Here is a 23,357-nt window from a genome sequence, read left to right as displayed (position 1 = left end):
TGAGCAGAACCCGTGAGAACGGCCCTCCGACAAAGGTCAAACTCCACCCTGACATGTCCAAGGTCATCTTCCAGCAAGACGGCGCCCCGGCTCACACCGCCGGCACGAGCCAGCAGTGGTGCGAGGAGCACCTCCCGGACTTCTGGCGGAAGGAGGTGTGGCCACCCAACAGCCCGGACCTGTCTCCTATCGAAAACCTCTGGGCCATCGTCCAGAACAAGATGGACGAGATACCAGCTGCGACTTCCAGGGACGGCCTGGTAGACAGCCTCAAGCTCGCCTGGAGGAAGATCCCGCGCGAGACGCTGGACAACCTGATCAGTGGCATGCCAGAGCGCATGCAGGCGTGTGTGAAGGAGAGGGGCGGATACATTGGTAAATAAACCGTGTCACCATGCCGACTGGTTTTTGCCACAGGGGCGATGGTTTAGACCGCCATCAATTTTGGGACACCCTGTACGATAACCATGCAATGCATGGACAAGAACGCTTATAAAAATTCCAAACGGTTATGGAATAACTTAACATTTAACCCGCGCACCGACGGGGGTCTGCGCCAACTTCGCACCGACGGGGGGGCGGATGACCGCCCCCCTGAGATCTCGAGAACGAAGCAAGATAGCGACAAGCGGTAAACGGCATCGGATACGCACGGTCAAGATCTACAATTTTTACTAAGGTCATTTTCAGGTCAGGTCAAAGATGACGTCACAGGGATCGAAAAAGTCAAAATGGTGGCGCAAGATATGGAGAGTTTTTCTCGAATAACTTTCGAATTAATCAAGATAGGAACAAACTAAGGGCATCATCGTGATCCTCTCGTCAATCCGCATCGAATGATATATATGTTGACCTCCAAAGGTCAAGGTCAAGGGTTGACCTCAGGTCACGTGACCTCGAGGTCATCATGTATAGCATTCGATGCGTCTTGACGAGCTGAACACAATGAGACCATCCACGCGGCTGTATCTTGTTCCTGTACGGAGTTATTGGCCAAAAACCTTTGGTGACCTTTGATGACGTCACATCACCTCACAGCTGCCCAACAGCAAAACAGACCTCAAGGTAGTGAAGGTTGATCGTATATGAAGTCATGTATGGTATATGGGGCCATTCCGACCCGTTTTAGTGGTAAAAACAGGGAGTTGATTTTTCCCCCATTGACTTATAATGGGGAGGTCGCGAAATTGACCTGACCTTAGGTCACCGATATCAAAATTCCGAGACATACAAATTGTAGCTACTAATGACCTAATGACATCCTGCGACTTTCAAAGGCCTCCGACATCTACTGTAGCTCTGGCACGGTGACAAAGTTGCAAAAAAGTGACGTGAGGTTGGGTCATTCAAAGTGACCTGGTGACCTGACCTTAAAAGGTAGGAGGTTCAAACTTGCACACCATGTGTAAAATTGATAAGGGAATAGTCATACCAAATTTCGCGGCGCTACGCGACGCGGTTTTCCCGCTATTTGCGAAAAACCTCAGGGGGGGGGGCGGATATCCGCCCCCCCCCGTCGGTGCGCAGGTTAACAATTGTAAACATAGTTGGTAACCTGGCAAGAAATGCTTTTCCGTGTTTCACAGAACAATGGTGATGGGCCTGAAACCCCGGTATGGCTCATTCGAACGACCGTGAAGAGAAGTATAATTGGAAACCATAAGTTGGAACTGACGCCAGCTATGAAGGGCTAAAACGATGGGTGGCCGCTTTGCCCCGGGTGGCCGCTTTGCCCCACTCTCCCCTACCTACTTTTGTCTCACATCACCTGGAAGGCCAAATTTGTGCTCAATGTGTTCTTTGGACATTTTACTTTAAATTCCACCCCTCAAATTCATTCACTTATGATCGGACTCCCAGCTAGGACGTGCTTTGTGAAGCAACTGCAGATGGGCCATTTTGCCCCAACCCCAGGGCAAAACGCCCCACGGCCTGAGGCAAGAAGCCCCATACACTAGATTAACGCTCGCGGGCCCGGGGGGCGTTTTCGCCACCAATATTTGCGATAGCTCCCGAACGCTTAGGGATAGTAAAGCGAAACTTTCAGTACCCTTTCTCCCGTCAATTTGACATCTTCTGAAGTAAAAAATTTGGACCTAGCCCCATTGATGACGTCACAAAGTCGATTTTTCTAGACCCCTGCACGGCAAACTTCGGTGTCACAGACGCGAACTTCAAACAGCTGCTAAAATAGAGTTTTAGAGATAAAGGCAAATTACGAGCACGGTTGTGTAGCATTTGACCTAGACAAAAATACAAAAAACAAAAAATAGTTTTAGTGACCTGAGATCAGAGGTCAGGTCAACGACCCCGAGCTGTGGTTTTAGTTTTTCGCAAATAACTTCGACAAAAATGGTCCTTGAGCTACGGCAGTGGTACCATCGCATTTGCCATGTCAAGCCGCGTCGAATGATATGTATATATTTTGTTTGGAAAAGGGCAAGTTTTATGTTGACCTCATGTGACCTCGAATGACCTTTGGTTGACCTTGACACATCAAAAGTCGTTTATGATGGATTCGTACCCGCTGATCACGAATCTGGCATCGATTTTCCTCTAAGATTTTATTTAGAGCCTTCGGATGGCAAAATTGTCTTATTTATTATTACTAACTTGAATCAGTGAAATAGCCTCTAGCAAGGACTCTCTTCTGTGACATTGACCTTTGAGCAGCCTTGTATCGTAAGATGAACCACCAATAGGGACCTGATAAGCCTCAAAACATTTCAAAACATCTTGGAAGTTGACACATAAGATGTACGAAAAAGTGCAAAGTTTGAGGTCAATTTTGAGCATGACCTTGACCTTGACCTTTGATGTTGAGCACATTTTGGAATTCTCAGATTCTCTTCTGTCGTTTGACACCCAATTTTGCCGGTTTTATGCATCCTGCCGTCCTCTAGAACGCTCTCTTTGAGATCACTACACATGTGCCGGTTTTTGCCTTTGACCTTGACCTCTGACCTTGAAAATTGACCTGAGGTCAAAAATTTTGGGTGCTTAAGAATCGTCTCGTAAGGACCTTTTGTTTGGTATCGCTTTTGTTTGCGTAGCTCTCTTATTCACGAAGTTAGACAGGAGGGGGGGGGGGGGCGAAAAACGCCCCTCCCCGGGCTGCGGTGGTTGGAATTACCCCCGGGCCCGGCCGGGTTAACAGAAGAGAGGATCTTTCCCCAGAACCCTGCCAGTTTCGAGAAACATCGGTGAGGCGTTTTACCTCGGCGGGGCGACTTGTCCCGGTCTACCCTACGTGTGGACAAAAGTACGTCACGGACAAAAGTACGTATAGCAAATGTACGAAGGGTATTAAGTACGTACCCCACCCTTGGGTTAAGTTGATTAATGTGTAATACCTTTCTTATTCTTTATATAATGAGCATTTGTTACAAGGCATAGCAAAATTTCTCGAGCAAATGGGCAAAATGGACAAAGCTTATATTATTTGGTATATGAATTTATCATGAGTTCCCTGTAGTATGGCAACAGAGCAGCAATAAAGAAAGAAAAAGTGGCTCAACTTACACTACTATATCCTACTTCTGGCATACGTACTTTATACACTACGTATTTTGGCATACGAACCGTACGTACTTTTGGCATACGTACTTTTTACACTACGTACTTTTGCATACGAACTTTTGCGTACGAACATTTGCGTACGTACTTTTGGTATACGTACTTTATACACTACGTACTTTTGCATACGTACTTTTGCGTACGAACATTTGCGTACGTACTTTTGGCATACGTACTTTATACACTACGTACTTTTGCATACGAACTTTTGCGTACGAACATTTGCGTACGTACTTTTGTCATACGTACATTTTACACCACGTACTTTTGCATACGTACTTTTGCGTACGAACATTTGCGTACGTACTTTTGTCATACGTACATTTTACACCACGTACTTTTGCATACGTACTTTTGCGTACGAACATTTGCGTACGTACTTTTGGCATACGTACTTTATGCACTACGTACTTTTTCATACGTACTTTTGCGTACGAACATTTGCGTACGTACTTTTGACATACGTACTTTATGCACTACGCACTTTTGCATACGTACTTTTGCGTACGAACATTTCCGTGCGTACTTTTGGCATACGAACTTTATCGCCTACGTATATTTGCGTACGAACATTTGCATACGTACTTTTGTCCTACGTACTTTAGCGATACGTACTTTAGTCCTAAAATCGCGCCGGACAGCGGACCCATGCCGGGGGTATGCCGGTCTCGGCCATTAGCGGGGTCGTCGGGGCCGCGTATATTCGAATCCAGTATGAGTAGAGCATGGGTCCCGAAAAATCCTTCAGAAACTAGAGAAATTCTCGCGGGGCAGGACGTCTGTCAAACAAACAGCGAGCAGCGAGTCCAGCAGCGAGAAACGGGCCATCCCGATTTAGCTGAATATTTGCTCACAGAGCCTTCTCAGCACGCTGATTCTGAAAATCATGGTCTCTAGGGTGGTAATCTTTACCGTTCTCGAGATAGAACCCTCTAAAGTTTTCGACACCCATGACCGGGCCATCCCGATTTGGCTGAAAATTGGCTCACAGAGCCTTATCAGCACGCTGACTCCGAAAATCATGGTCTCTAGAGTGGGAATCTTTACCGTTCTCGAGATAGAACCCTCTGTAGTTCTTACCACCCATGACCGGGCCATCCCGATTTGGCTGAAAATTTGCTCACAGAGCCTTCTCAGCACGCTGATTCCGAAAATCATGGTCTCTAGGGTAGGAATCTTTACCGTTCTCGAGATAGAACCCTCTAAAGCTCTTACCACCCATGACCGGGCCATCCCGATTTGGCTAAAAATTGGCTCACAGAGCCTTCTCAGCACGCTGATTCCGAAAATCATTGTCTCTAAGGTGGGAATCTTAACCGTTTTCCAGATAGAACCCTCTAAAGTTTTCGGCACCAAAGACCGGGCCATCCCGATGTGACTGAAAATTGGCTCACAGAGCCTTCTCAGCAAGTTGATTCCGAAAATCATGGTCTCTAGGGTGAGAATCTTTACCGTTCTCGAGATAGAACCTCTAAATTTCTTACCACCCATGACCGGGCCATCCCGATTTGACTGAAAATTGGCTCACAGAGCCTTCTCAGCACGCTGATTCCGAAAATCATGGTCTCTAAGGTGGGAATCTTAACCGTTCTCCAGATAGAACCCTCCAGGGCCTATTTTAACATGTTAACTGGGGGGGCAAATGCCCCCGCACTCAACAGAATTGCCCCCCCAGTCGTCGAGATGTGCCCACTATAAAAATGGGCATAAAGGAAGTGACAAACATACAACTGTGACTTGTTTTGCAATGGATGTCAAATGAGTCAGTCTGCAAGTAATGACCAGTGGTGGATCCAATGGTGGGTCATATGGGTTATGACCCCCGCCCCCTTTGGCCCGGGGACACCACAGGCCTGCCTGGGGCACCACCGGCCTGTCAGGGGCACCACAGACCTGTTGGGAGCACCATCGACCTAGGAAGAGCACCATAGGTCTGCCAGGGGCACCACAGACCTGCCAGAGGCCCCACCGGCCTCGCAGGGGCGCCACCTTGGGCCTGTCAGGGATACCACCACAGGCCCGCCAGGGGCACCACAGGCCTGCCAGAGGCACAACAGGCCTAGCAAGGGCACCACGGACCTGTCAGCGACACCACGGGCCTGTCGGGGGCACCTCAAGCTTGTCAGGGTCAAGGGACACCACAGGCCTGTCAAGGGAACCAGAGGCCTAGCAGGGACACCACATGCCTGGCAGGGGCACCACCGGCCTCGCAGGGACATCTTGGGCCTGTAAGTGGCACCACGTGCCTGTCGGGGACACTCCAGGCTTGTCAGGAGCACCACAGTCCTCTCAGGGCCCAGGAGCACCAGCGGCCTAGCAGAGGCACCACCGGCCTAGCAGGGACACCAACGGCCTCGCAAGGGCATCATGGGCCTGTCAGGGGCACCACGGGCCTGTCGTTGGAACTTCAGGCTTGTCAGGGGCACCCACAGTTCTTTCAGATGCACCGGCGGCCTAGCACCATGGCACCATGTTTGGCCGGGATTGCGATTCGGCGCATGTCGCCTCGCATTAGCCGCTCGTTTGCAGTCTTCGTGGTTTCAAACGTTCAAACATGGGATATGATGTTGCTCCCATGCATTAGGGTGTCAAGGTCACCGGAAGGTCAGGTCAGGTCATTCACCTTTGATGACCTCGGTTCACATTTTCGAGTTCTATAAGATTCTAGGCTAGTTTTTGGAGCTAAATTCGAATTTAGCAACCATTTGACCGTTTGCGAAGTAGTTTTGGTGCCTTCGTAACATGTTACGAGGCTGACAGAGGCGGTTGCCACCTACTACGAACACCCGGCAAAACCCTTACTGGTTGACCTGACCTGACCTGACCCGACCTGGCCTAAATGCATTAAGACATCATCTATAATCATAACTAACATGATATTCGTGATCATCACCCCGAAAAAACATAGCAGCCACCCTTTACGATGCTCTAACAGGTCTCGATTTTCCCGACTTTTGGGTTATTGACCTGACCTGGAAGGTCAAGTGATGACGACCTAGGACCTTAACACTCGCCGGCACAGGCCATTTTGCGTCCTTCGACGGCACAAGGGGGGTTGGTACGACCCCCCTCGCGTTTGGCCCCTGATCGAGCTAGAGCTTCGCGGAAAAAACGAGCGTGCTGCCCGTCACGAGAGGAAGCCGATGATATCCAATTTTAATGTCCTAGGTCATCGGGTGACCTTCCAGGTCAGGTCAATGACCCGAAAATCGGGAAAATCGGGACCTGTTAGAACGTCGTAAAGTGTGGCTGCTATGGGTTTTTTCGGGGTGCTGATCCGAATGATATCATGTGAGTTTTGATCACAGATGATGTCTTCATGCATTTAGTCCAGGTCGGGTCAGGTCAGGTCAGGTCAACCAGTAGGGGTCCTGCCGGGTATTCCTAGTAGGTGTCAACCGCCTCTGACAGCTTCGTAACATGTTACAAAGGCACTAAAACTAGGCTTCGTAAATGTTCATCGGGTTGCTAAATTCGAATTCAGCTCCAAAAACTGGCCTAGAAACATGTAAAACTCGAAAAAGAAAACCGAGGTTATCAAAGGTCACTGACCTGACCTGACCTTCAGGTGACCTTGACATCCACCCTAATGCATGGGAGCAACATCAAATCACATGTTTGAACGTTTGAAAGCACGAAAAGCTTGCAAAAGCGCGGCTAATGCGAGTCGACATACGCCGAATCGTGATTCCGGCCAAACATGGTCTCGGAAAGTAGGTCAGAGGTCAAAGGTCATTTGGGTCAGGGTCATGAAATTTTCAGGGTAGGTGTAAAATTGATAAATGCGAGGGTACTGAAAGTTTCGTTGCAATCGGCAGCTTTTTACGCGAGTTATTCGCGAAAAAACCTTAGGGGGGTTGCATCAACCCCCCCCTGTGTCGGCGAGGGTCGGCGAGGGTTGGGTTGGGTATTGGGTATCATCGGCTTCCTTTCATCACGGGCAACACGGTCGTTTTTTCCACGAAGCTCTAGCTCGAGCAGGGTCGAAACAGCAAGGGGGAAGGTCCAACGGACCCCCCCCCCCCCCATATACGTTCGCAGCTGGAAAATACCAATACGGGCGAGGGTTGATGGATTATTAGAGACAATTTTCCAGGTTGCCCCCCCAGTCAAATTCCCTTAAAATAGGCTCTGGAACCCTCTAAAGTTTTCGGCACCAAAGACCGGGCCATCCCGATGTGACTGAAAATTGGCTCACAGAGCCTTCTCAGCAAGTTGATTCCGAATATCATGGTCTCTAGGGTGAGAATCTTTACCGTTCTCGAGATAGAACCTCTAAATTTCTTACCACCCATGACCGGGCCATCCCGATTTGACTGAAAATTTGCTCACAGATCCTTCTCAGTTCTTAGCACGCTGATTCCGAAAATCATGGTCTCTAGGGGGGGGGGGGGAATCTTAACCGGTCTCAAAATAGAAACCTCTAAAAAAATTTCGACACCCTTGACCGGGCCATCCCGATTTAGCTGAAAATTGGCTCACAGAGCCTTCTCAGCACGCTGATTCCGAAAAACATGGTCTCTAGGGCGGGAATCTTTACCGTTCTCGAGATAGAACCCTCTAAAATTCTTACCACCCATGACCGGGCCATCCCGATTTGGCTGAAAATTTGCTTACAGAGCCTTCTCAGCACGCTGATTCCGAAAATCATGGTCTCTAGGATGGGAATCTTAACCGTTCTCGAGATAGAAACCTCTAAAATTTTCGACACCCATGACCGGGCCATCCCGATTTGGCTGAAAATTGGCTCACAGAGCCTTCTCAGCACGCTGATTCCGAAGATCGTGGTCTCTAGGGTGGAAATCTTTACCGTTCTCGAGATAGAACCCTCTAAAGTTCTTACCACCCATGACCGGGCCATCCCGATTTGGCTGAACATTTGCTCACAGAGCCTCCTCAGCACGCTGATTCCGAAAATCATGGTCTCTAGGGTGGGAATCTTTACCGTTCTCGAGATAGAACCCTCTAAAGCTCTTACCACCCATGACCGGGCCATCCCGATTTGACTGGGATGGCCCGGTCGATTTGACAGACCATGATTTTCGGAATCAGCCGCAGCGTGCTGAGAAGGCTCTGTGAGAAAATTTTCAACCAAATCAGGATGGCCTGGTCATGGGTGTCGAAAACTTTAGAGGGTTCTATCTCGAGAAGGGTAAAGATTCTCACCCTAGAGACTATGATTTTCGGAATCAGCGTGCTTAAAAGGCTCTGTGAGCAAATTTTCAGCCAAATCGGGATGGCCCGGTCTTTGGTGTCGAAAACTTTAGAGCGTTCTATCTCGAGAACGGTGAAGATTCCCACCCTAGAGACCATGATTTTCGGAATCAGCGTGCTGAGAAGGCTCTGTATGCAAATTTTCAGCCAAATCGGGATGGCCCGGTTATGGGTGGTAAGAATTTTAGAGGGTTCTATCTCGAGAACGGTAAAAATTCCCGCCATAGAGACCATGATTTTCGGAATCAGCGTGCTGAGAAGGCTCTGTGAGCCAATTTTCAGCCAAATCGGGATGGCCCGGTCAAGGGTGTCGAAAATTTTAGAGGGTTCTATCTCGAGAACGGTAAAGATTCCTACCCTAAAGACCATGATTTTCGGAATCAGCGTGCCGAGAAGGCTCTGTGAGCAAATTTTCAGCCAAATCGGGATGGCCCGGTCTTGGGTGGTAAGAACTATAGAGGGTTCTATCTCGAGAACGGTAAAGATACCCACTCTAGAGACCATGATTTTCGGAGTCAGCCTGCTGATAAGGCTCTGTGAGCCAATTTTCAGCCAAATCGGGATGGCCCGGTCATGGGTGTCGAAAACTTTAGGGGGTTCTATCTCGAGAACGGTAAAGATTCCTACCCTAGAAACCATGATTTTCGGAATCAGCGTGCTGAGGAGGCTCTGTGAGCAAATTTTAAGCTAAATCAGGATGGCCCGTTTCTCGCTGCTGGACTCACTGCTCGCTGTTCGCTGCTAGTTTGACAGTCGTCTTGCCCCGCGAGAATTTCTCTAGTTTCTGAAGAATTTTTCGGGACCCATGCTCTACTCATACTGGATTCGAATATACGCGTCGGGGCCGAGGCTGTACATACAGCTGGTGACCGCGTGAGCCGCCAATCGAAGCTCACGGCCTATAAGCTCGACGCGGGCATCACACGCCGTCCCGATGGGAGCTCCACGACGCCGCCGCGAACTCCAGCAGCGCGGCTCGCAGCGCGAAGACCGGTACGGACGGCGCAAACGGCGTGCGGGAGTCGCAGGCGACGGAAGACGTTCTGCGGACAGAAAGGGTTGGGCATAAGCTGGTCGGCAGGACACTCTTGAGCCGAGCCGTTGATGTAATTACAGATGATCCAGAATAGTGATGTCAATTACGGAAAATCGGAATACCGATACCAAACCAAATACCAACCAAAACCGTGGAGAAATACCGAAACCAAACCAACTTGGGAACATGAGGAAAATACCAACTTTTTACCGATTTCTTAGCCTCTTAAACATTAGCGAGGGTTCATGATACCAACAAAATACCAAACACATTAGGATTGAATTACCAAATACCGAGTTGGTATCGGTTTGGTATCGGTATACCAAAAAGTTGGTATCCGATTGACATCTCTAATCCAGAAGCATGCACAAAAATTCATGACACACTATTCTCATTTATGTATTTGCTACACATGATATGATTGATATACCAGCTCATGATCAGTGACGCATTCTGGGCAATATGTTCTAAAGTGAAGTAACTGAACTTACAATTGACAGCTTAAAAAAAAAAACACACACACACACACACGCACACACATTCGATAGCTTATTGAGAATAACATGCCTTGTCTGCTTAATGCAGGAAAATATTTTTTTTTCACTTTTTAGAAACAGCAAAACAACAGGCCATGTCAACTATCTAAACAATTTTTATGGAAACTGCCATAGCTAGCTTAAAGTTCCACAACGTTTCCGGAGCACTGTACCCAAACTCAGTTCATGTTACAAGAAAAAAACAGTAATAATGCCTCCTAATTTTGAATGAAATGTAGGTATAAGTAATTTGATTTGGAAAGCAACAAATTTCCGCACATCATGCCAGCAAAATCACTATTTTCTTCAGCCACCAGGTTTTGCACAAAACTATAGTAAACTTTATGATCTAGTTTACACAAAGCCAAAGCCACGATTTTAACAAATGTAGATTAAATTTTAACAATTTTAACAAATGAATCGTGGAGAAAATAAAAAGTGTAGATTTGTAAAGCCTGGATATTTCACGGATTAGGCACTTAAAGAAATGTCTTCACCTTTCTTTGAGCCACCAGCCTTCACCCAAGTTTTACACGAATGTAGTGAACCAGACAATGTGGCAACTCAAAATTGTGATGGTTTGAGATAATTATGACAGTAAAAGAAAAAGCAACACAAGGCTCCTTACCCTCGCTTTTTTCAGATGAGGCTTCAACTGTTGCCGACCTGAGGAGCTATAGCGACTTGAGCTTTCCAAAACTCAATTTCTAAGGGCACTGAGCAGTGCTTGGGTTTCACACGTATGCGATCGTAAGTTATATTAAGTTGACAAAGCAAGCAAAGCAAAGCATGATGCCCCGCGCGTCCGCCCGCGACCACGTCCCGCGCCCGACTCCCGACCGCTGCGTGACCCGAGGCTCCCGGCGGTCACGTGACCTACCGGCCGGGACTGCAAACGGCCTCCAACACCATTCTTGTATGACGTCATATCCTACTGAGGTGCTGATTGGTCGGAATTAGATACCTGAAGGTAATTATCCGCCGTAGTTATTTTTGTTTCATTGTTTTGCGTGTTTTTCTTATATGAAATATAAATAAAAAAATTGTCATATTTTAATCACCATTAAAACATAACTGAATAGGTATAAAAGAGAACTCGATGTATACTTTCCTTGTTTTTAAGAATTCCGGAATTAGATACCCGAGGGAGCAAAGAGGGAGCAAGCTGCCACGCTGATTTGATACCTCATAGTCGAAAGTTGGGCTACTAGAACCGAAAATTGCTGTGTTTGTAAATAAATAAGTGATTTGAGGGCAAAGAATGTCCGGATTTAAACTTCTAAAATTATTTTGAACATAAAAAATTTTAGTTTGAGGGATGTTAAGGCCTCAAAGAGTAGGTACTTTTCAGTTATCAAATAGGTTCCTCTGCGAAAGTTCCGTCGTGAAAACGGCTATTATAACTTGTTGTGTTTTGTCAGAAAATGGTCCTAACTCAGATTTTGTGGAAAAAGGTCATTATCTCCCTTTAATCTAAGGAAAGACTACGCTCGCTTCGCTCGCTCCGTAATAATGAAATCGCTGATGGTAAGGTGCAAAACAGCCGATTTTTGTTCGATTTGACGTGGAATGCCTCCCCCTGATTGAGCTAGAGCTTCGCAGAAAAAACGAGCGTGTTGCCCGTAAAGAGAGCAAGCCAATGATGCCCAATTTTAAGGTCCTAGGTCATCCGATGACCTTCCAGGTCAGGTCAATGACCCAAAAGTCGGGAAAATCGGGACGTGTTAGAACGTCGTAAAGGGTGGCTGCTATAGGGTTTTTCGGGGCGCTGATCACGAATATCACGTTAGTTTTGATCACAGCTGATGTCTTTATTGCATTTAGGCCAGGTCGGGTCAGGTCAAGTCAGGTCAGGGGTCCTGGGAGCCGGGCACTAGAGGTGCTGCTGTGGGCCAGCGCCTTGTCTGACATGAGGTAACGAGCCGTAGGGAACTCGTGACCTCGGTCGCTGCAGGTCTTCTGAAGGCCGAGCAGCATCTGAGAAACTGCGACCTCATCTTCCCGGCTTGCAATCAGCCACGCCACTGGTAGGCCTTCGCCATGTTCCAAACCGCACATTCGTCCACCTGACGCCGTATGGTGGACGAATGTGCGGTTTGCCGCGAGAGGTGGCCGCCGTGTGGTGCGCGCGGCATCACCCAGATCGCGACGCGGGACCCGAGTCGCCTCCTACCGCCCTCGGCCCGCCCGCGCCGTACCGAATGCGGCGCGGCTGCCCCTGTACAGTGTCAGGCGGGGTTCCATGAACTGCGCGAATCGCGGGCGTGGTAGTGTATCGTGCACTGTGTCGTTGCGAAGTGTTGTACATACTTGTAAAATGTGAGCTGTCGTACACCTCTCTTGTGTAGGGGGGGGGGGGTGTTGGGGAGCGGCGGCCGTTCCTATCGGCCGCCGGCAGCGTGCGCCGGCGCTGCAGCCTGCAGTCCCGGCCGGTGATGACGTCGGTGGCGTGGGGGCCGCTGATTGGTCGGCGGGCGCCCAGCCCCCCTATATAATGCGGCGCATCGCCGTCGGCGGGCACCTATCCGTGCTTCTATCCTCAGGATACTGAAATCCTTCTCCTCCACGCCACAACCCTCCTCCGGGCTGGACAGGCAACTTTATCTCATGCGGGCTGCTCCCTTGGAGCGGCACCGCTGCTCCTGAGGGAGCGCACCCCGTAGCCGGGTGCAGTGAGTGCCTTGGGGCTGGGTGGCCTGTCCTCTGGACGGGCTCAGCCCCGGCGACTCACTAGGGTGCCTGCCCAGACCAATGTCTCCCCCTAATTCCTATCATCCTTCCGGCTCTGCAATGGTCTTGTCGACCGAAAGGGCCTAACCCAACAAAACAAACAAACAAACAAACGTCGGCGGGCAGTCGCTGAGCGGGTGGCTCGGCGAGAGGAGCTCGGGCTGAGCGGGTAGCTCAGCACGGCGAGCTTGAGTGGGACGGAGGGCAAGAGGCCGGAAGGCACGGGGAATCAGCAGAGGGCCACGGGAGTAAGGAAGGAAGAGGGGACACCTACCGAGTGCGGGACAGCGCCGGTAAGGTCAAAGTGTGGCACCATGACCACCTGAAGCTGTTCGAAGGCGACAACGGGGGTGGGGGTCCTCAGCAGAGGTGCGGGCGTCCCGGGCAGCCCCCTGAGCTCTTCCTGGGTCGGACGGGCTGGGCACCGCGAGACAGCAGGCCGCTGATCGCGGTATGGTGCGCTCGGCATCGCCCAGATCACGGCGGGGGACACGAGCCGATCCCGACCGCCCTTGGCCCGCCTGCGCCGTACCGAACGCGGTACGGGCGGCTCAGCCGCCCTCTCGCCCAATACCAGGCGGGGGGCTCGTGAGCTGCGGGGGCTGCAGCCACTAAAGCGTGTACAAATTCGATCGTTGTGAGGGGATGTATATGTGTATGTCGCTCGGGTGTTCTAGTGTTGCTCTAGTTTTTGTTAAAGGAAATAGTTCACTTTTTAACATGGGTTTTGAACTGGAATAGCAGTTCCGTAGCCTGGGCTGAGACGAGCATAAATCAGGAGCTTTTACAGCCCAACGATCACCCTAGGCAAAGATATTCTATTTCTCGTCCCGAAAAAGGTGTCTTGCGTTGAGGATGTGTGCCTTGCATATATTCGCATCCAGTATGAAAAGAGCATGGGTACCGAAAATTCTTCAGAAACTAGAGAAATTATCTACGAGAACTCTAGAGAAATTCTCGTACTGATCAATAAGGACATTCAGCAGCAGCAGATCGCCCAAATGCTGGTGGCCGCGATAATTTCTCTAGTTTCTGAAGAATTTTCGGAACCCATGCTCTTTTCATACTGGATCGCCTGTGCCTTACAGAAACTGAAAAGTTCTTCTTATATCAAAATATAGAAAATATTTTTTTGTTATAAATAGGTTTTATTTTCTTTGCTGATCATTTTGAACATAAAAAATCATAAATCCATTGCAAAAAAAAATAATTTCGTGAAAGTGAACTATTTCCTTTAAGGTAGTGCCAGGATCAGGGCGGGACCTAGTTAAGATTCCCTTGAAGTTGCCAGGGACGATGTGCATGCCGTCGGGAGATTATCAATTCCTTTTGTCCACAGTATGGATCCTACTCCTAGCCTCCTGTCCGAGATCCTGGAGGGTTTCCAGGACGCATCGTTCGAGCACCTGTGGGGAGCGCACCAGACGGTCGACACGGCGTCCGACCTCTTCCCGGCTGCGCCCGGCACGGTGGGGGGCGGTGCGCCCACACCTCCGCCGCACCTTAGCGCTCCGAAAAGCCACCTGATCATCGGGGACTCGATGGTCCGGCGCGCGAACTTGCGCGCTGCAAGCCAAGAGTGGCACGTGGAGACCTTCGTCCCGGCGCTCCGCACATGGGCCAGCCTATGCCCGGTGCTTGGGGGCGTCCTCCGTCGTTGGGTGGAAACGTGCAGGGGCGAAGGCCGCATCCCCTGGGCCATCACATTTTGGATCGGGGGAAACGACGTCTACCCTCGGCGAGGCCCTCCGCAGCCCCTGTCAATCGTGGAACGGACCCGGATCCGGGACGCCCTGAAGGAGGCCGCGGGACATGCGGTGTCCGGCGTCATGGTCCTCGGCCCCGTGCCACGTCCAAGGCGCGACCCGGCTGCCTGTTGGGAGGGGACGGCGGCGTTCCGGGCGCTGGATCGGCCACTCTGCGCCCTCGTCCGGGACGAGTTGGCCGACCAGCCCGTGACGTACACGGCGCTGGGAAAAGCCACGTGCATCCGGCGGGCAAGGCGGCGGTCCGGAGGAAGCGAGGGCGGAGCCAGGCGGAACCGCCCGTCGGACTATCTCGTCGACCCGTCCCTGTACGAAAGGGATCTCATCCATCTGAGTGCGCGAGGCTACCGGGCCATCATGGACCGGTTCCCGGAAGGGGTCTTCGTCGGGGCGGCTGAGTGAGCGGCCGTGCTCCTCTCCTATGTGTAGGGGGGGGGGGGGTGTTGGGGAGCGACGCACGGCCGCCCGGCCGGCAGTCGGCGGCAGGGGCTCCGCCACGGTTTTGGGATTGGGGGGGTCCGACCAAAAACACAAAACCTCGCTGGCGGATCCAAGGTGGGCATTTTGGGCGAATTCACCCCCACCCCTACCCCTCACCCCCACCCCCACCCCACCCCCTGCAGCTCCCGAAATCGATGAAAAATTGCCGTTTTTTCTAGAGTTCAAAGGAAACTTAACAATTCTATCGGGAGGATTTTGCTTTATGAACCGAAAAAAAGGTTCAGTTTGCAAGAGGAGTCGAAAACCGAAAAGCGGAGCTCAATGACACCGACATGGCGGCCTCTCAAATCAACGTTCTTAAGGAAAGGAGGCCGCTGTTGCGCGCTCACCAAGGGTGGTGTTAGCCATCAGACAGCGCATTAGGCTCTCAGACTAGTATGGTGCTCGAAAGACCGGCTTACCCCCCCCCCCCCACACACACACACTATCGGGTGATCTCACATGGAAAGAGGGTTCTCAGATCGATTTGAAGCTCTTTTGGGGCGGGTGTTGTGTCTAGGAGGTGTCCTGCAAGCTGGATCCATCTCACGAAATTATTGCCAAATTCTAGCATGCTAAGTTAATCCTAGCAATCTTAAACGCATTCATAGTAATAACAAAATGGTAGAATAATGACACTTCCATAAATATAGGTCGGCGATTGCTGAGCACTTCGTGTGTCACAACATCTTCGTGTTTCCCTACATTTCTAGATCTTAAATTCCTTAGCTTTGCGACCACTAACACATTCTAATTAAATTATTCAACACATTCTGTGAATGATTTAGTCATTCTAACGCAAAACAAGGTTACAGGTATTCGGAATATTGGGGGGTACTGTACCCCCCATGGAAATTATTGAGGGGGTCCGGACCCCCGCGTACCCCCCTGTGGCGGAGCCCCTGGTCGGCGGCGGGCGCCGGCCGCGAATCCTGCAGCTATGCCGGTGATGACGCGGCGGCTGCGGCGGCCGCTGATTGGTCGGCGGGCGCCCAGCCCCCCTATATAAGGCGGTGCATCGCCGGCAGCAGTTGACCTGTCCGTGCTTCTATCCTCAGGATACTGAAATCCTTCTCCTCCACGCCACAACCCCCTTCCGGGCTGCGCAGGCAACTTTATCTCATGCGGGCTGCTCCCTTGGAGCGGCACCGCTGCTCCCGAGGGAGCGCACCCCGTAGCCGGGTGCAGTGAGTGCCTTGGGGCTGGGTGGCCTGTCCTCTGGACGGGCTCAGCCCCGGCGACTCACTAGGGTGCCTGCCCAGACCAATGTCTCCCCCTAATTCCTATCATCCTTCCGGCTCTGCAATGGTCTTGTCAGACCGAAAGGGCCTAACCCAACAAAACAAAACAAAAAAAAACGGCAGCAGTCAGTCGCTGAGCGGGTGGCTCGGCGGGCGGACCTCGGGGATGAGCGGCTGGCTCACCGGGGGAGCTCAGGGGTGAGCTGGCGGACAGTTGGTCCGGCCTGATGGGCAGTCTGGGTAGGACCGTGTAATGTGCACAGATCAATACATTGTTAACTGAGCCGTGGTGTTTACCCGAGAATGCGTGTTCCGAACATTAGCACCAGCAGGGTGATGAGATGGAAGCCGTGTCCTAAAAGAAAAGAACAAGGTCAATTCAGCCTGAGGCCAGCCTCGCTGCGTCCCATGCACTTAGTTTAGGACCTTCTGGAACCGGCGTAGCGTACCTATAGAAACGAAAGCGTAATTTTAGACCCGGACTAGCACAAACTTAATAGTCGCCACCACAACCGCAAGTGGCACGCGGCTACTCGAGAGTGGGCAAAGAGGCGGCGATTTCAAATAATGGTTTTTGGAAAGAAACAGATGACAATGACATTTGTTTTCACCTCGCATACAAAGCAAGGCTCTGTTTGACCTCGAACTTATGAGGGCGACGGTCTGAGAAAAGAACATGCGGAAAAAATGAAGACGAGGGACTGACCTAATCTGATTTCTACAATCTACATTATGTAACCTAAGCAATGCATAATGCTCACCACTGGTCCCATGGGTGCCATCTATGCAGATCACGCGTGACCCATGCTGCAGGAAGTGATGCATCTGGTACTTCGTGCAGAAGGAAAAGATGAAATCGTCGTCTTTCAGTTGGCCTGTCGGATCGGTCTCACCCGGCATCTTGAAGGCCAGAAGGTGTTGCTAAAAAGAGGAACCAAAAGGTATTTTGGGGGGGCAGACCCGATCAAAAAGCTTTTAGAACCCACCAGACCTGGTGAAGTAAGTATCAAAACCGGTTGGACTCGTCCCCCCCCCCCAAAAAAAAATGTGTGTTGTATGCCGTGGGGACCAACCCGCGACGGCCCGGTTGGGTTGGCCTTGCCTGCGGCGAGGGCAGAGCACTTGGTCGGGCACCGGAGAGGAAGGGAGCTGGTCCAATACTCTTAGTTTTGAACCAGAGCTCGCCGTGTCACAGTGTGCATCAATGGGTTCTTTTAATCCACTTCATACATTAATCAGGTTGAGAATGATTTATCATATGGTTGATGGTAGGTCCCACTAAGACCCATCAAACAATTTTCAGGAACTACTCTGGACCCAGATGAGACCAGACCAGACCGGTTTCCAAGTGCCGGATTCCAGGAAACATAGAGACAGTGAAAAGCGCCACATTGGCACATGGAGCCGCCACATATTGCCGCCAAGAAAAGGCAATTGGGGATGCTGAATAACCCAAAACCCGAAACCCAGAATCATTTGGTATTCAGATGCATTACAATTGCCCTTTTGTAGCAATAATTAATCACATCACAAGTCACAACGTGCATTCATTCGCAGTAGTAGCTCACCTGATTTGACGACCGCAGCTCTTCGGCGTACATGGCCGCGCTGATAGCTTCATTTGTGTTATGAGGTTATCGGTGGAGCCAACAAATAACTAAATGCACTTACTTTTATTGACGTTTCGGTTTCAAACAACCTTCGTCAGAATAGAATTACAAGTTACGTCTCATATTTCAAAAATGCACATATTTCAAACACACTGAGAACATAGCAGAGATAAACTCAAACTGCGTCAACACTGGCTATGTTTAAAGTCTTCGTAGAACGTGACACTTATAGTTTTTGTTCATCCTACTTGTAGTGCTATTTTTGTAGTAATTTTGATAGCGTGAAGAAACCAGCTCTCGTGTTTGTTGTCTCTTCAAGACGGATGAACGCTGCTTCAACCGCTCTTCTTAGTTGTCTGCTAGCGCATTCCCGCAAAACTGAAGCCCCATCCCACCTTGGTAAATGGTCAGACTCTTCCATGTGTAGAACCATGGCGTTACTCAATCGATGGTCCCGTATATCTCTTTTGTGCTCTGTCAGGCGAGTTTTGAGCCCCCTTCCCGTCTCCCAAGGTGGGATGGGGCTTCAGTTTTGCGGGAATGCGCTAGCAGACAACTAAGAAGAGCGGTTGAAGCAGCGTTCATCCGTCTTGAAGAGACAACAAACACGAGAGCTGGTTTCTTCACGCTATCAAAATATACTGCAAAAATAGCACTACAAGTAGGATGAACAAAAACTATAAGTGTCACGTTCCACGAAGACTTTAAACATAGCCAGTGTTGACGCAGTTTGAATTTATCTCTGCTATGTTCTCAGTGTGTTTGAAATATGTGCATTTTTGAAATATGAGACGTAACTTGTAATTCTATTCTGACGAAGGTTGTTTGAAACCGAAACGTCAATAAAAGTAAGTGCATTTAGTTATTTGTTGGCTCAACCGATAACCTCATAACACAAATATGTCCCTAAATGACAGCTTCATCTTTGTCTTTCTTCGCGCTGCCCGTGATGTTCACCCCCAGTGAAGTTGCGATGTTGATTAGGTCTTTGCGGGAGATCTAGTATGCCCGACTGGAGCTGGGGTTCCCACACGCTTCCAACGTACTGCGCATGTCTTGGATAATTCGCGATGGGTTGACCCCTTTCAGCAGCTTCTCTGAAATGAACGAAACAGCGAATATGAAAGTTACGTCAAGTTAATGTTATGATCAAGCTACGGGTATTTTGAAATTTGAACTGTTCTTTACCATTCTGATAATGACTTGCTCATCTTGATCAACTTGAAGTGCGCACAAGATCTCGTGTCTGTCTAGAGTAAGTGGTTAGCTCGACTTCTAGGGTTTGACCTACTCTGAGGTTACCAGTTGACCTAGGACCCTTCAATTGGGTGTCATTGGGTTACACTCAATTCATCTCATCGTGTGCAACATGCTCGTTTTTTTTAGGCGCAGCTCTAACTCCATCAAGGGCCGAACGGTTGGGCGGCGATAACTCCCTCCGGTCCCCCCACCTCATACCCCCCCCCCCCCACATACACACATTAGACGCTGTAAAAAGCCGCAGACTGGCTTGGGTTAAAGCACATTAGAAATGTTTAGCCTATATCGACAATGACATACATATCCGTATGGATGCTTAACTTCTAAAGAATTCCATTACTTCAAACAACACACTTCTCTACTTACCCTTGACCACGACTTTGTCAGCAGCGGGTATCTTCAGGTGTGGAAGATCCACCGGTCCTGTCCCGTGGCCGTAGTGATGGGGGTACACGGTCGCGGTCACCGATCCGTCATCGGCCACGTCCGCGACCAGCTGAGATGTGCAGGCGTGACCCAACTTGGACGAGCCCTGCGACTTCAGACGTCGAACGCCTTTGCCGTTTGGTCTGAACACACCAGACCGAGTGCACACGAAGGTTCTTCTACCGACACCTGTTGCTCGGTTCAATATCCGGTAGGCGACTGACGCGTTGGCCTCGTGTAGAAGCTTCCACGACTGGAAGTCTGAGAAAGAGAGCAAGCATCCGAATGAATTCAACGATTGTGCCTTAGCCCGCGCGCCGGCGGGGGTTCGGGACAACTTCGCGGCGACGGGGGGGGGGGGGGGAGGATGGATTCCTGCGCTCCTTAAGATCTCGAAACAAAGCAAGCCAGAGCCAAGCGGGTAACGGTGTTGGATACAACCAAACATATTTGGCAATGATGCATTGCACACGGTCCTCCGCTATATCCACGTATAGGCGACTTCAAACCAAAAGAAAGCTTCATTTACTAAAGGAAAGCAAAATAATACTGGTATAAAGCCCAAAGTCAAGAAACTCAGTAGTCAGTGCTGGTTAAAGGAAAAGGGCCACCTTCGTGAAATATGAAGATATCGTTGTTTTTCATTTTGACATTATTATTTTTCATTTTCTTTTTAAAACTGGTGCCAGAAGTGCACAATTCGCGAAAAAGTATTTAAAACTATTTAACATATTGGTACTATGTTGATACTCTCTACGGCACCTACTGTATGATGGCATAGCGATGACGTCACACTCAAGCCAATCAGCGTTCAGAAGACAGACTCGTCGGATTGTGTCAGATAAGCTGATTGGTTAAAGCTGAGCTGGTTGGAGCTGATTGGTAGAAAACCAAAGCCTCGCCGCGGGTGGCTGTATTGTCGGATAAGAACGCATTCCTGGGATAAGGACGCATTCCTGGCGTATTTTCTTTTAAAATTGCCGATAACTACGAATGGAGGCCGAAATCAGCCGTAAGGAGGTAAACAGGTTTAGGACACGGGCTACAAGATGGCTATCTCAGTTTCAATCCCCATGTTAAAGGTGGCCCTTTTCCTTTAAGAAGCGCCTGACGATTTTTGGGACAGATTAAACGTATAATGGGTGTGCACTTAGTTTCTGGAAAAAAGTGTGTGCTACCATAACTCGAGTGTTTGAACTTCGATTAAGATGATATTTGGCACATATATAAACTGCAACAATAGTTATGAGCTGTAAAAAAGAACAAGGCGTCAAGAATAAGCCAGAGTCGGAGTCGGAGTCACCCTAAAATCCATAGACTCCGCAGCCCTGGTCACTGGTCAGTGGTAGTTAACAAGTTGACGCCTATTATGAATACCCGCTACTACGCCTACTGGTTGACCTGACCTGACCCGACCTGGCCTAAAGGCTGAAACAGACTCTTTCTGCAATCAGGAAATCGAATGCGAGAGCCTATTCAAATACATTATAAAGCCTGAAACAGACTCTTTCCGCAGTCAGGAAATCGCATGCGAGAACCTATTCAAATACATGGAAGCACGCTCGCATCAATCGCACGCACTTCCCGCAAGCGATTGATGCGAGAAGAATTACAATGTATTTGAATAGGCTCTCGCATGCGAATATTTCCTGAACGCGGAAAGAGTCTGTTTCAGCCTTAATTCTTCCCGCATCAATCGCATGCGGGAGGTGCGTGCTATTGATGCGACTGTGCTTCCATGTATTTGAATAGGCTCTCGCATGCGATTTCCTGACTGCAGAAAGAGTCTGTTTCAGGCATGAATGCATGAAGTCATCGTCTGTGATAAAACTAACATGAGATTCGTGATTAGCGCCCCGAAAACCCAAACTATAACCTCACTTTACGACGTTCTAACACGACGTCCCGATTTTCCAGACTTTTGTGTTATTGACTTGACCTGGAATGTCAACCAATGATCTAGGACCTTTAAATCGGATAGCATCGGCTTCCTCTCGTCCCGGGCAACATGCTCGGTTTTTCCGCGAAGCTATAGCTCGATCAGGGGCCGAACAGGTCCAGCCGTCCCCTCCCCCCTTCCACCTACACATAAGATGCTAGAAAACCCCGTGCACATGCGAGGGTTAAATTCGACCCTTGTTTATTTATTGGAGCTTTTAGGGCGCGCCGACTGCTGGGGTTATTTCGCACCCATATTCGACCCTAAATTACTATCATTCTATAGTAAGTTTTATCACCTTAAGCAGAAATACGTACCATCCAGGGAGCTGCACCGGAACGTTTCCGTTTTCACAGCCGCATCGATGCCGTGCGCTGAGGCCAGGTGTTTCCTGAGATCCTGGTACTGGTCGCACGAGGCGGAACATCGGATTTCCACACCATCCACCAGGGTTGTGCTTGACTCATGAGTCGAGTCAGAAATTTGACTCAACTCTGACTCAAATGAGTCAGATTTGAGTCGAGTCGGATACATTGTTGAGCTGTTGAGTTGAGTCAGAGTTGAGTCGGACAAAAATATTAAGGCGTTGAGTTGAGTCAGAGTTGAGTCAGTAAAATAACTTTTGACATTGAGTTGAGTCAAACATTTAGGAACATGAGTCAGCTGACTAACTTTCCAGAAACAAGCTTTTCATTCCCCCCCCCCGCTTAATAACTTCGCCCTGGCCCTGCTGCCGGACTTTTTTTATCCCCCCCCCCCCCCGCTCAACGGCTTTTTTGTCAGAGTCAATTTTGAGTCAACTCACTTGACTCAACAAAAAATTTGAGTCAAGTTTGAGTCGACTCATATTTTCATTGAGCCGCTTGAGTCATGAGTCGAGTCAAGGGGAAAAAATCATCTCCTTGTTTGAGTCAGAGTTGAGTCAGGGCTTGCTGAGGTTGAATGATGAGTCGAGTCGGCAAATTTTTTTGAGTCTAGTAAGGGCGCTACCAGCCAACACACAAATAAGCATTAGAGGCTTGACTCAACGAAGCAACTCTGAAGTTTGTTTCATAGATGAAAATCTGAGGCAAGGCCGAAATTCGCGAGGCGCTTACGATCCATCATACGCTAACTAGCTATGGTCCAAATTAAGTTCATTACCTTATGCGTGTGATGGTCAGAGGAACGGTCCTTCGGGTGATGCCTTGAACGATGCTTCTTCAGAGAGTCTTTCGATGTTCCCTTGTACTCGCACTGAGGACACAAGAAATTCTGAGGAACAAAAGAAGCTTCCCCCGCGCACCGACGGGGGTCTGCGCCAACTTCGCACCGACGGGGGGGGGGCGGATGACCGCCCCCCCTGAGATCTCGAGAACGAAGCAAGATAGCGACAAGCGGTAAACGGCATCGGATACGCACGGCCAAGATCTACAATTTTTACAAAGGTCATTTTCAGGTCAGGTCAAAGATGACGTCACAGGGGTCGAAAAAGTCAAAATGGCGGCGCTAGATATGGAGAGAATTTTTCTCGAATAACTTTCGAATTAGTCAAGATAGGAAC

General features: G+C 49.6%; 1 protein-coding gene across 1 annotated transcript; it reads right to left on the bottom strand.

Annotated features, from left to right (window-relative positions):
* Positions 1 to 19,106: 19,106 nt before the first annotated feature.
* On the bottom strand, positions 19,107 to 22,918 carry LOC122380911. The gene is made up of 4 exons (XM_043364525.1): positions 22,901 to 22,918; positions 22,132 to 22,276; positions 19,816 to 20,136; positions 19,107 to 19,286 (listed from the first exon to the last, which is right to left on the bottom strand). The coding sequence occupies exons 1-4, from the start codon at positions 22,916 to 22,918 to the stop codon at positions 19,189 to 19,191; spliced, it is 582 nt and encodes a 193-aa protein (XP_043220460.1). The 3' UTR covers positions 19,107 to 19,188.
* Between the last annotated feature and the right edge of the window lie 439 nt (positions 22,919 to 23,357).

Source organism: Amphibalanus amphitrite, unplaced genomic scaffold, assembly GCF_019059575.1.
Source record: "Amphibalanus amphitrite isolate SeventyFive unplaced genomic scaffold, NRLGWU_Aamphi_draft 000010F_arrow, whole genome shotgun sequence".
Taxonomy (NCBI): domain Eukaryota; kingdom Metazoa; phylum Arthropoda; class Thecostraca; order Balanomorpha; family Balanidae; genus Amphibalanus; species Amphibalanus amphitrite.
The sequence above is the reverse complement of the archived record's forward strand: the minus strand, read 5'-3'. Positions and strand labels throughout refer to the sequence as shown.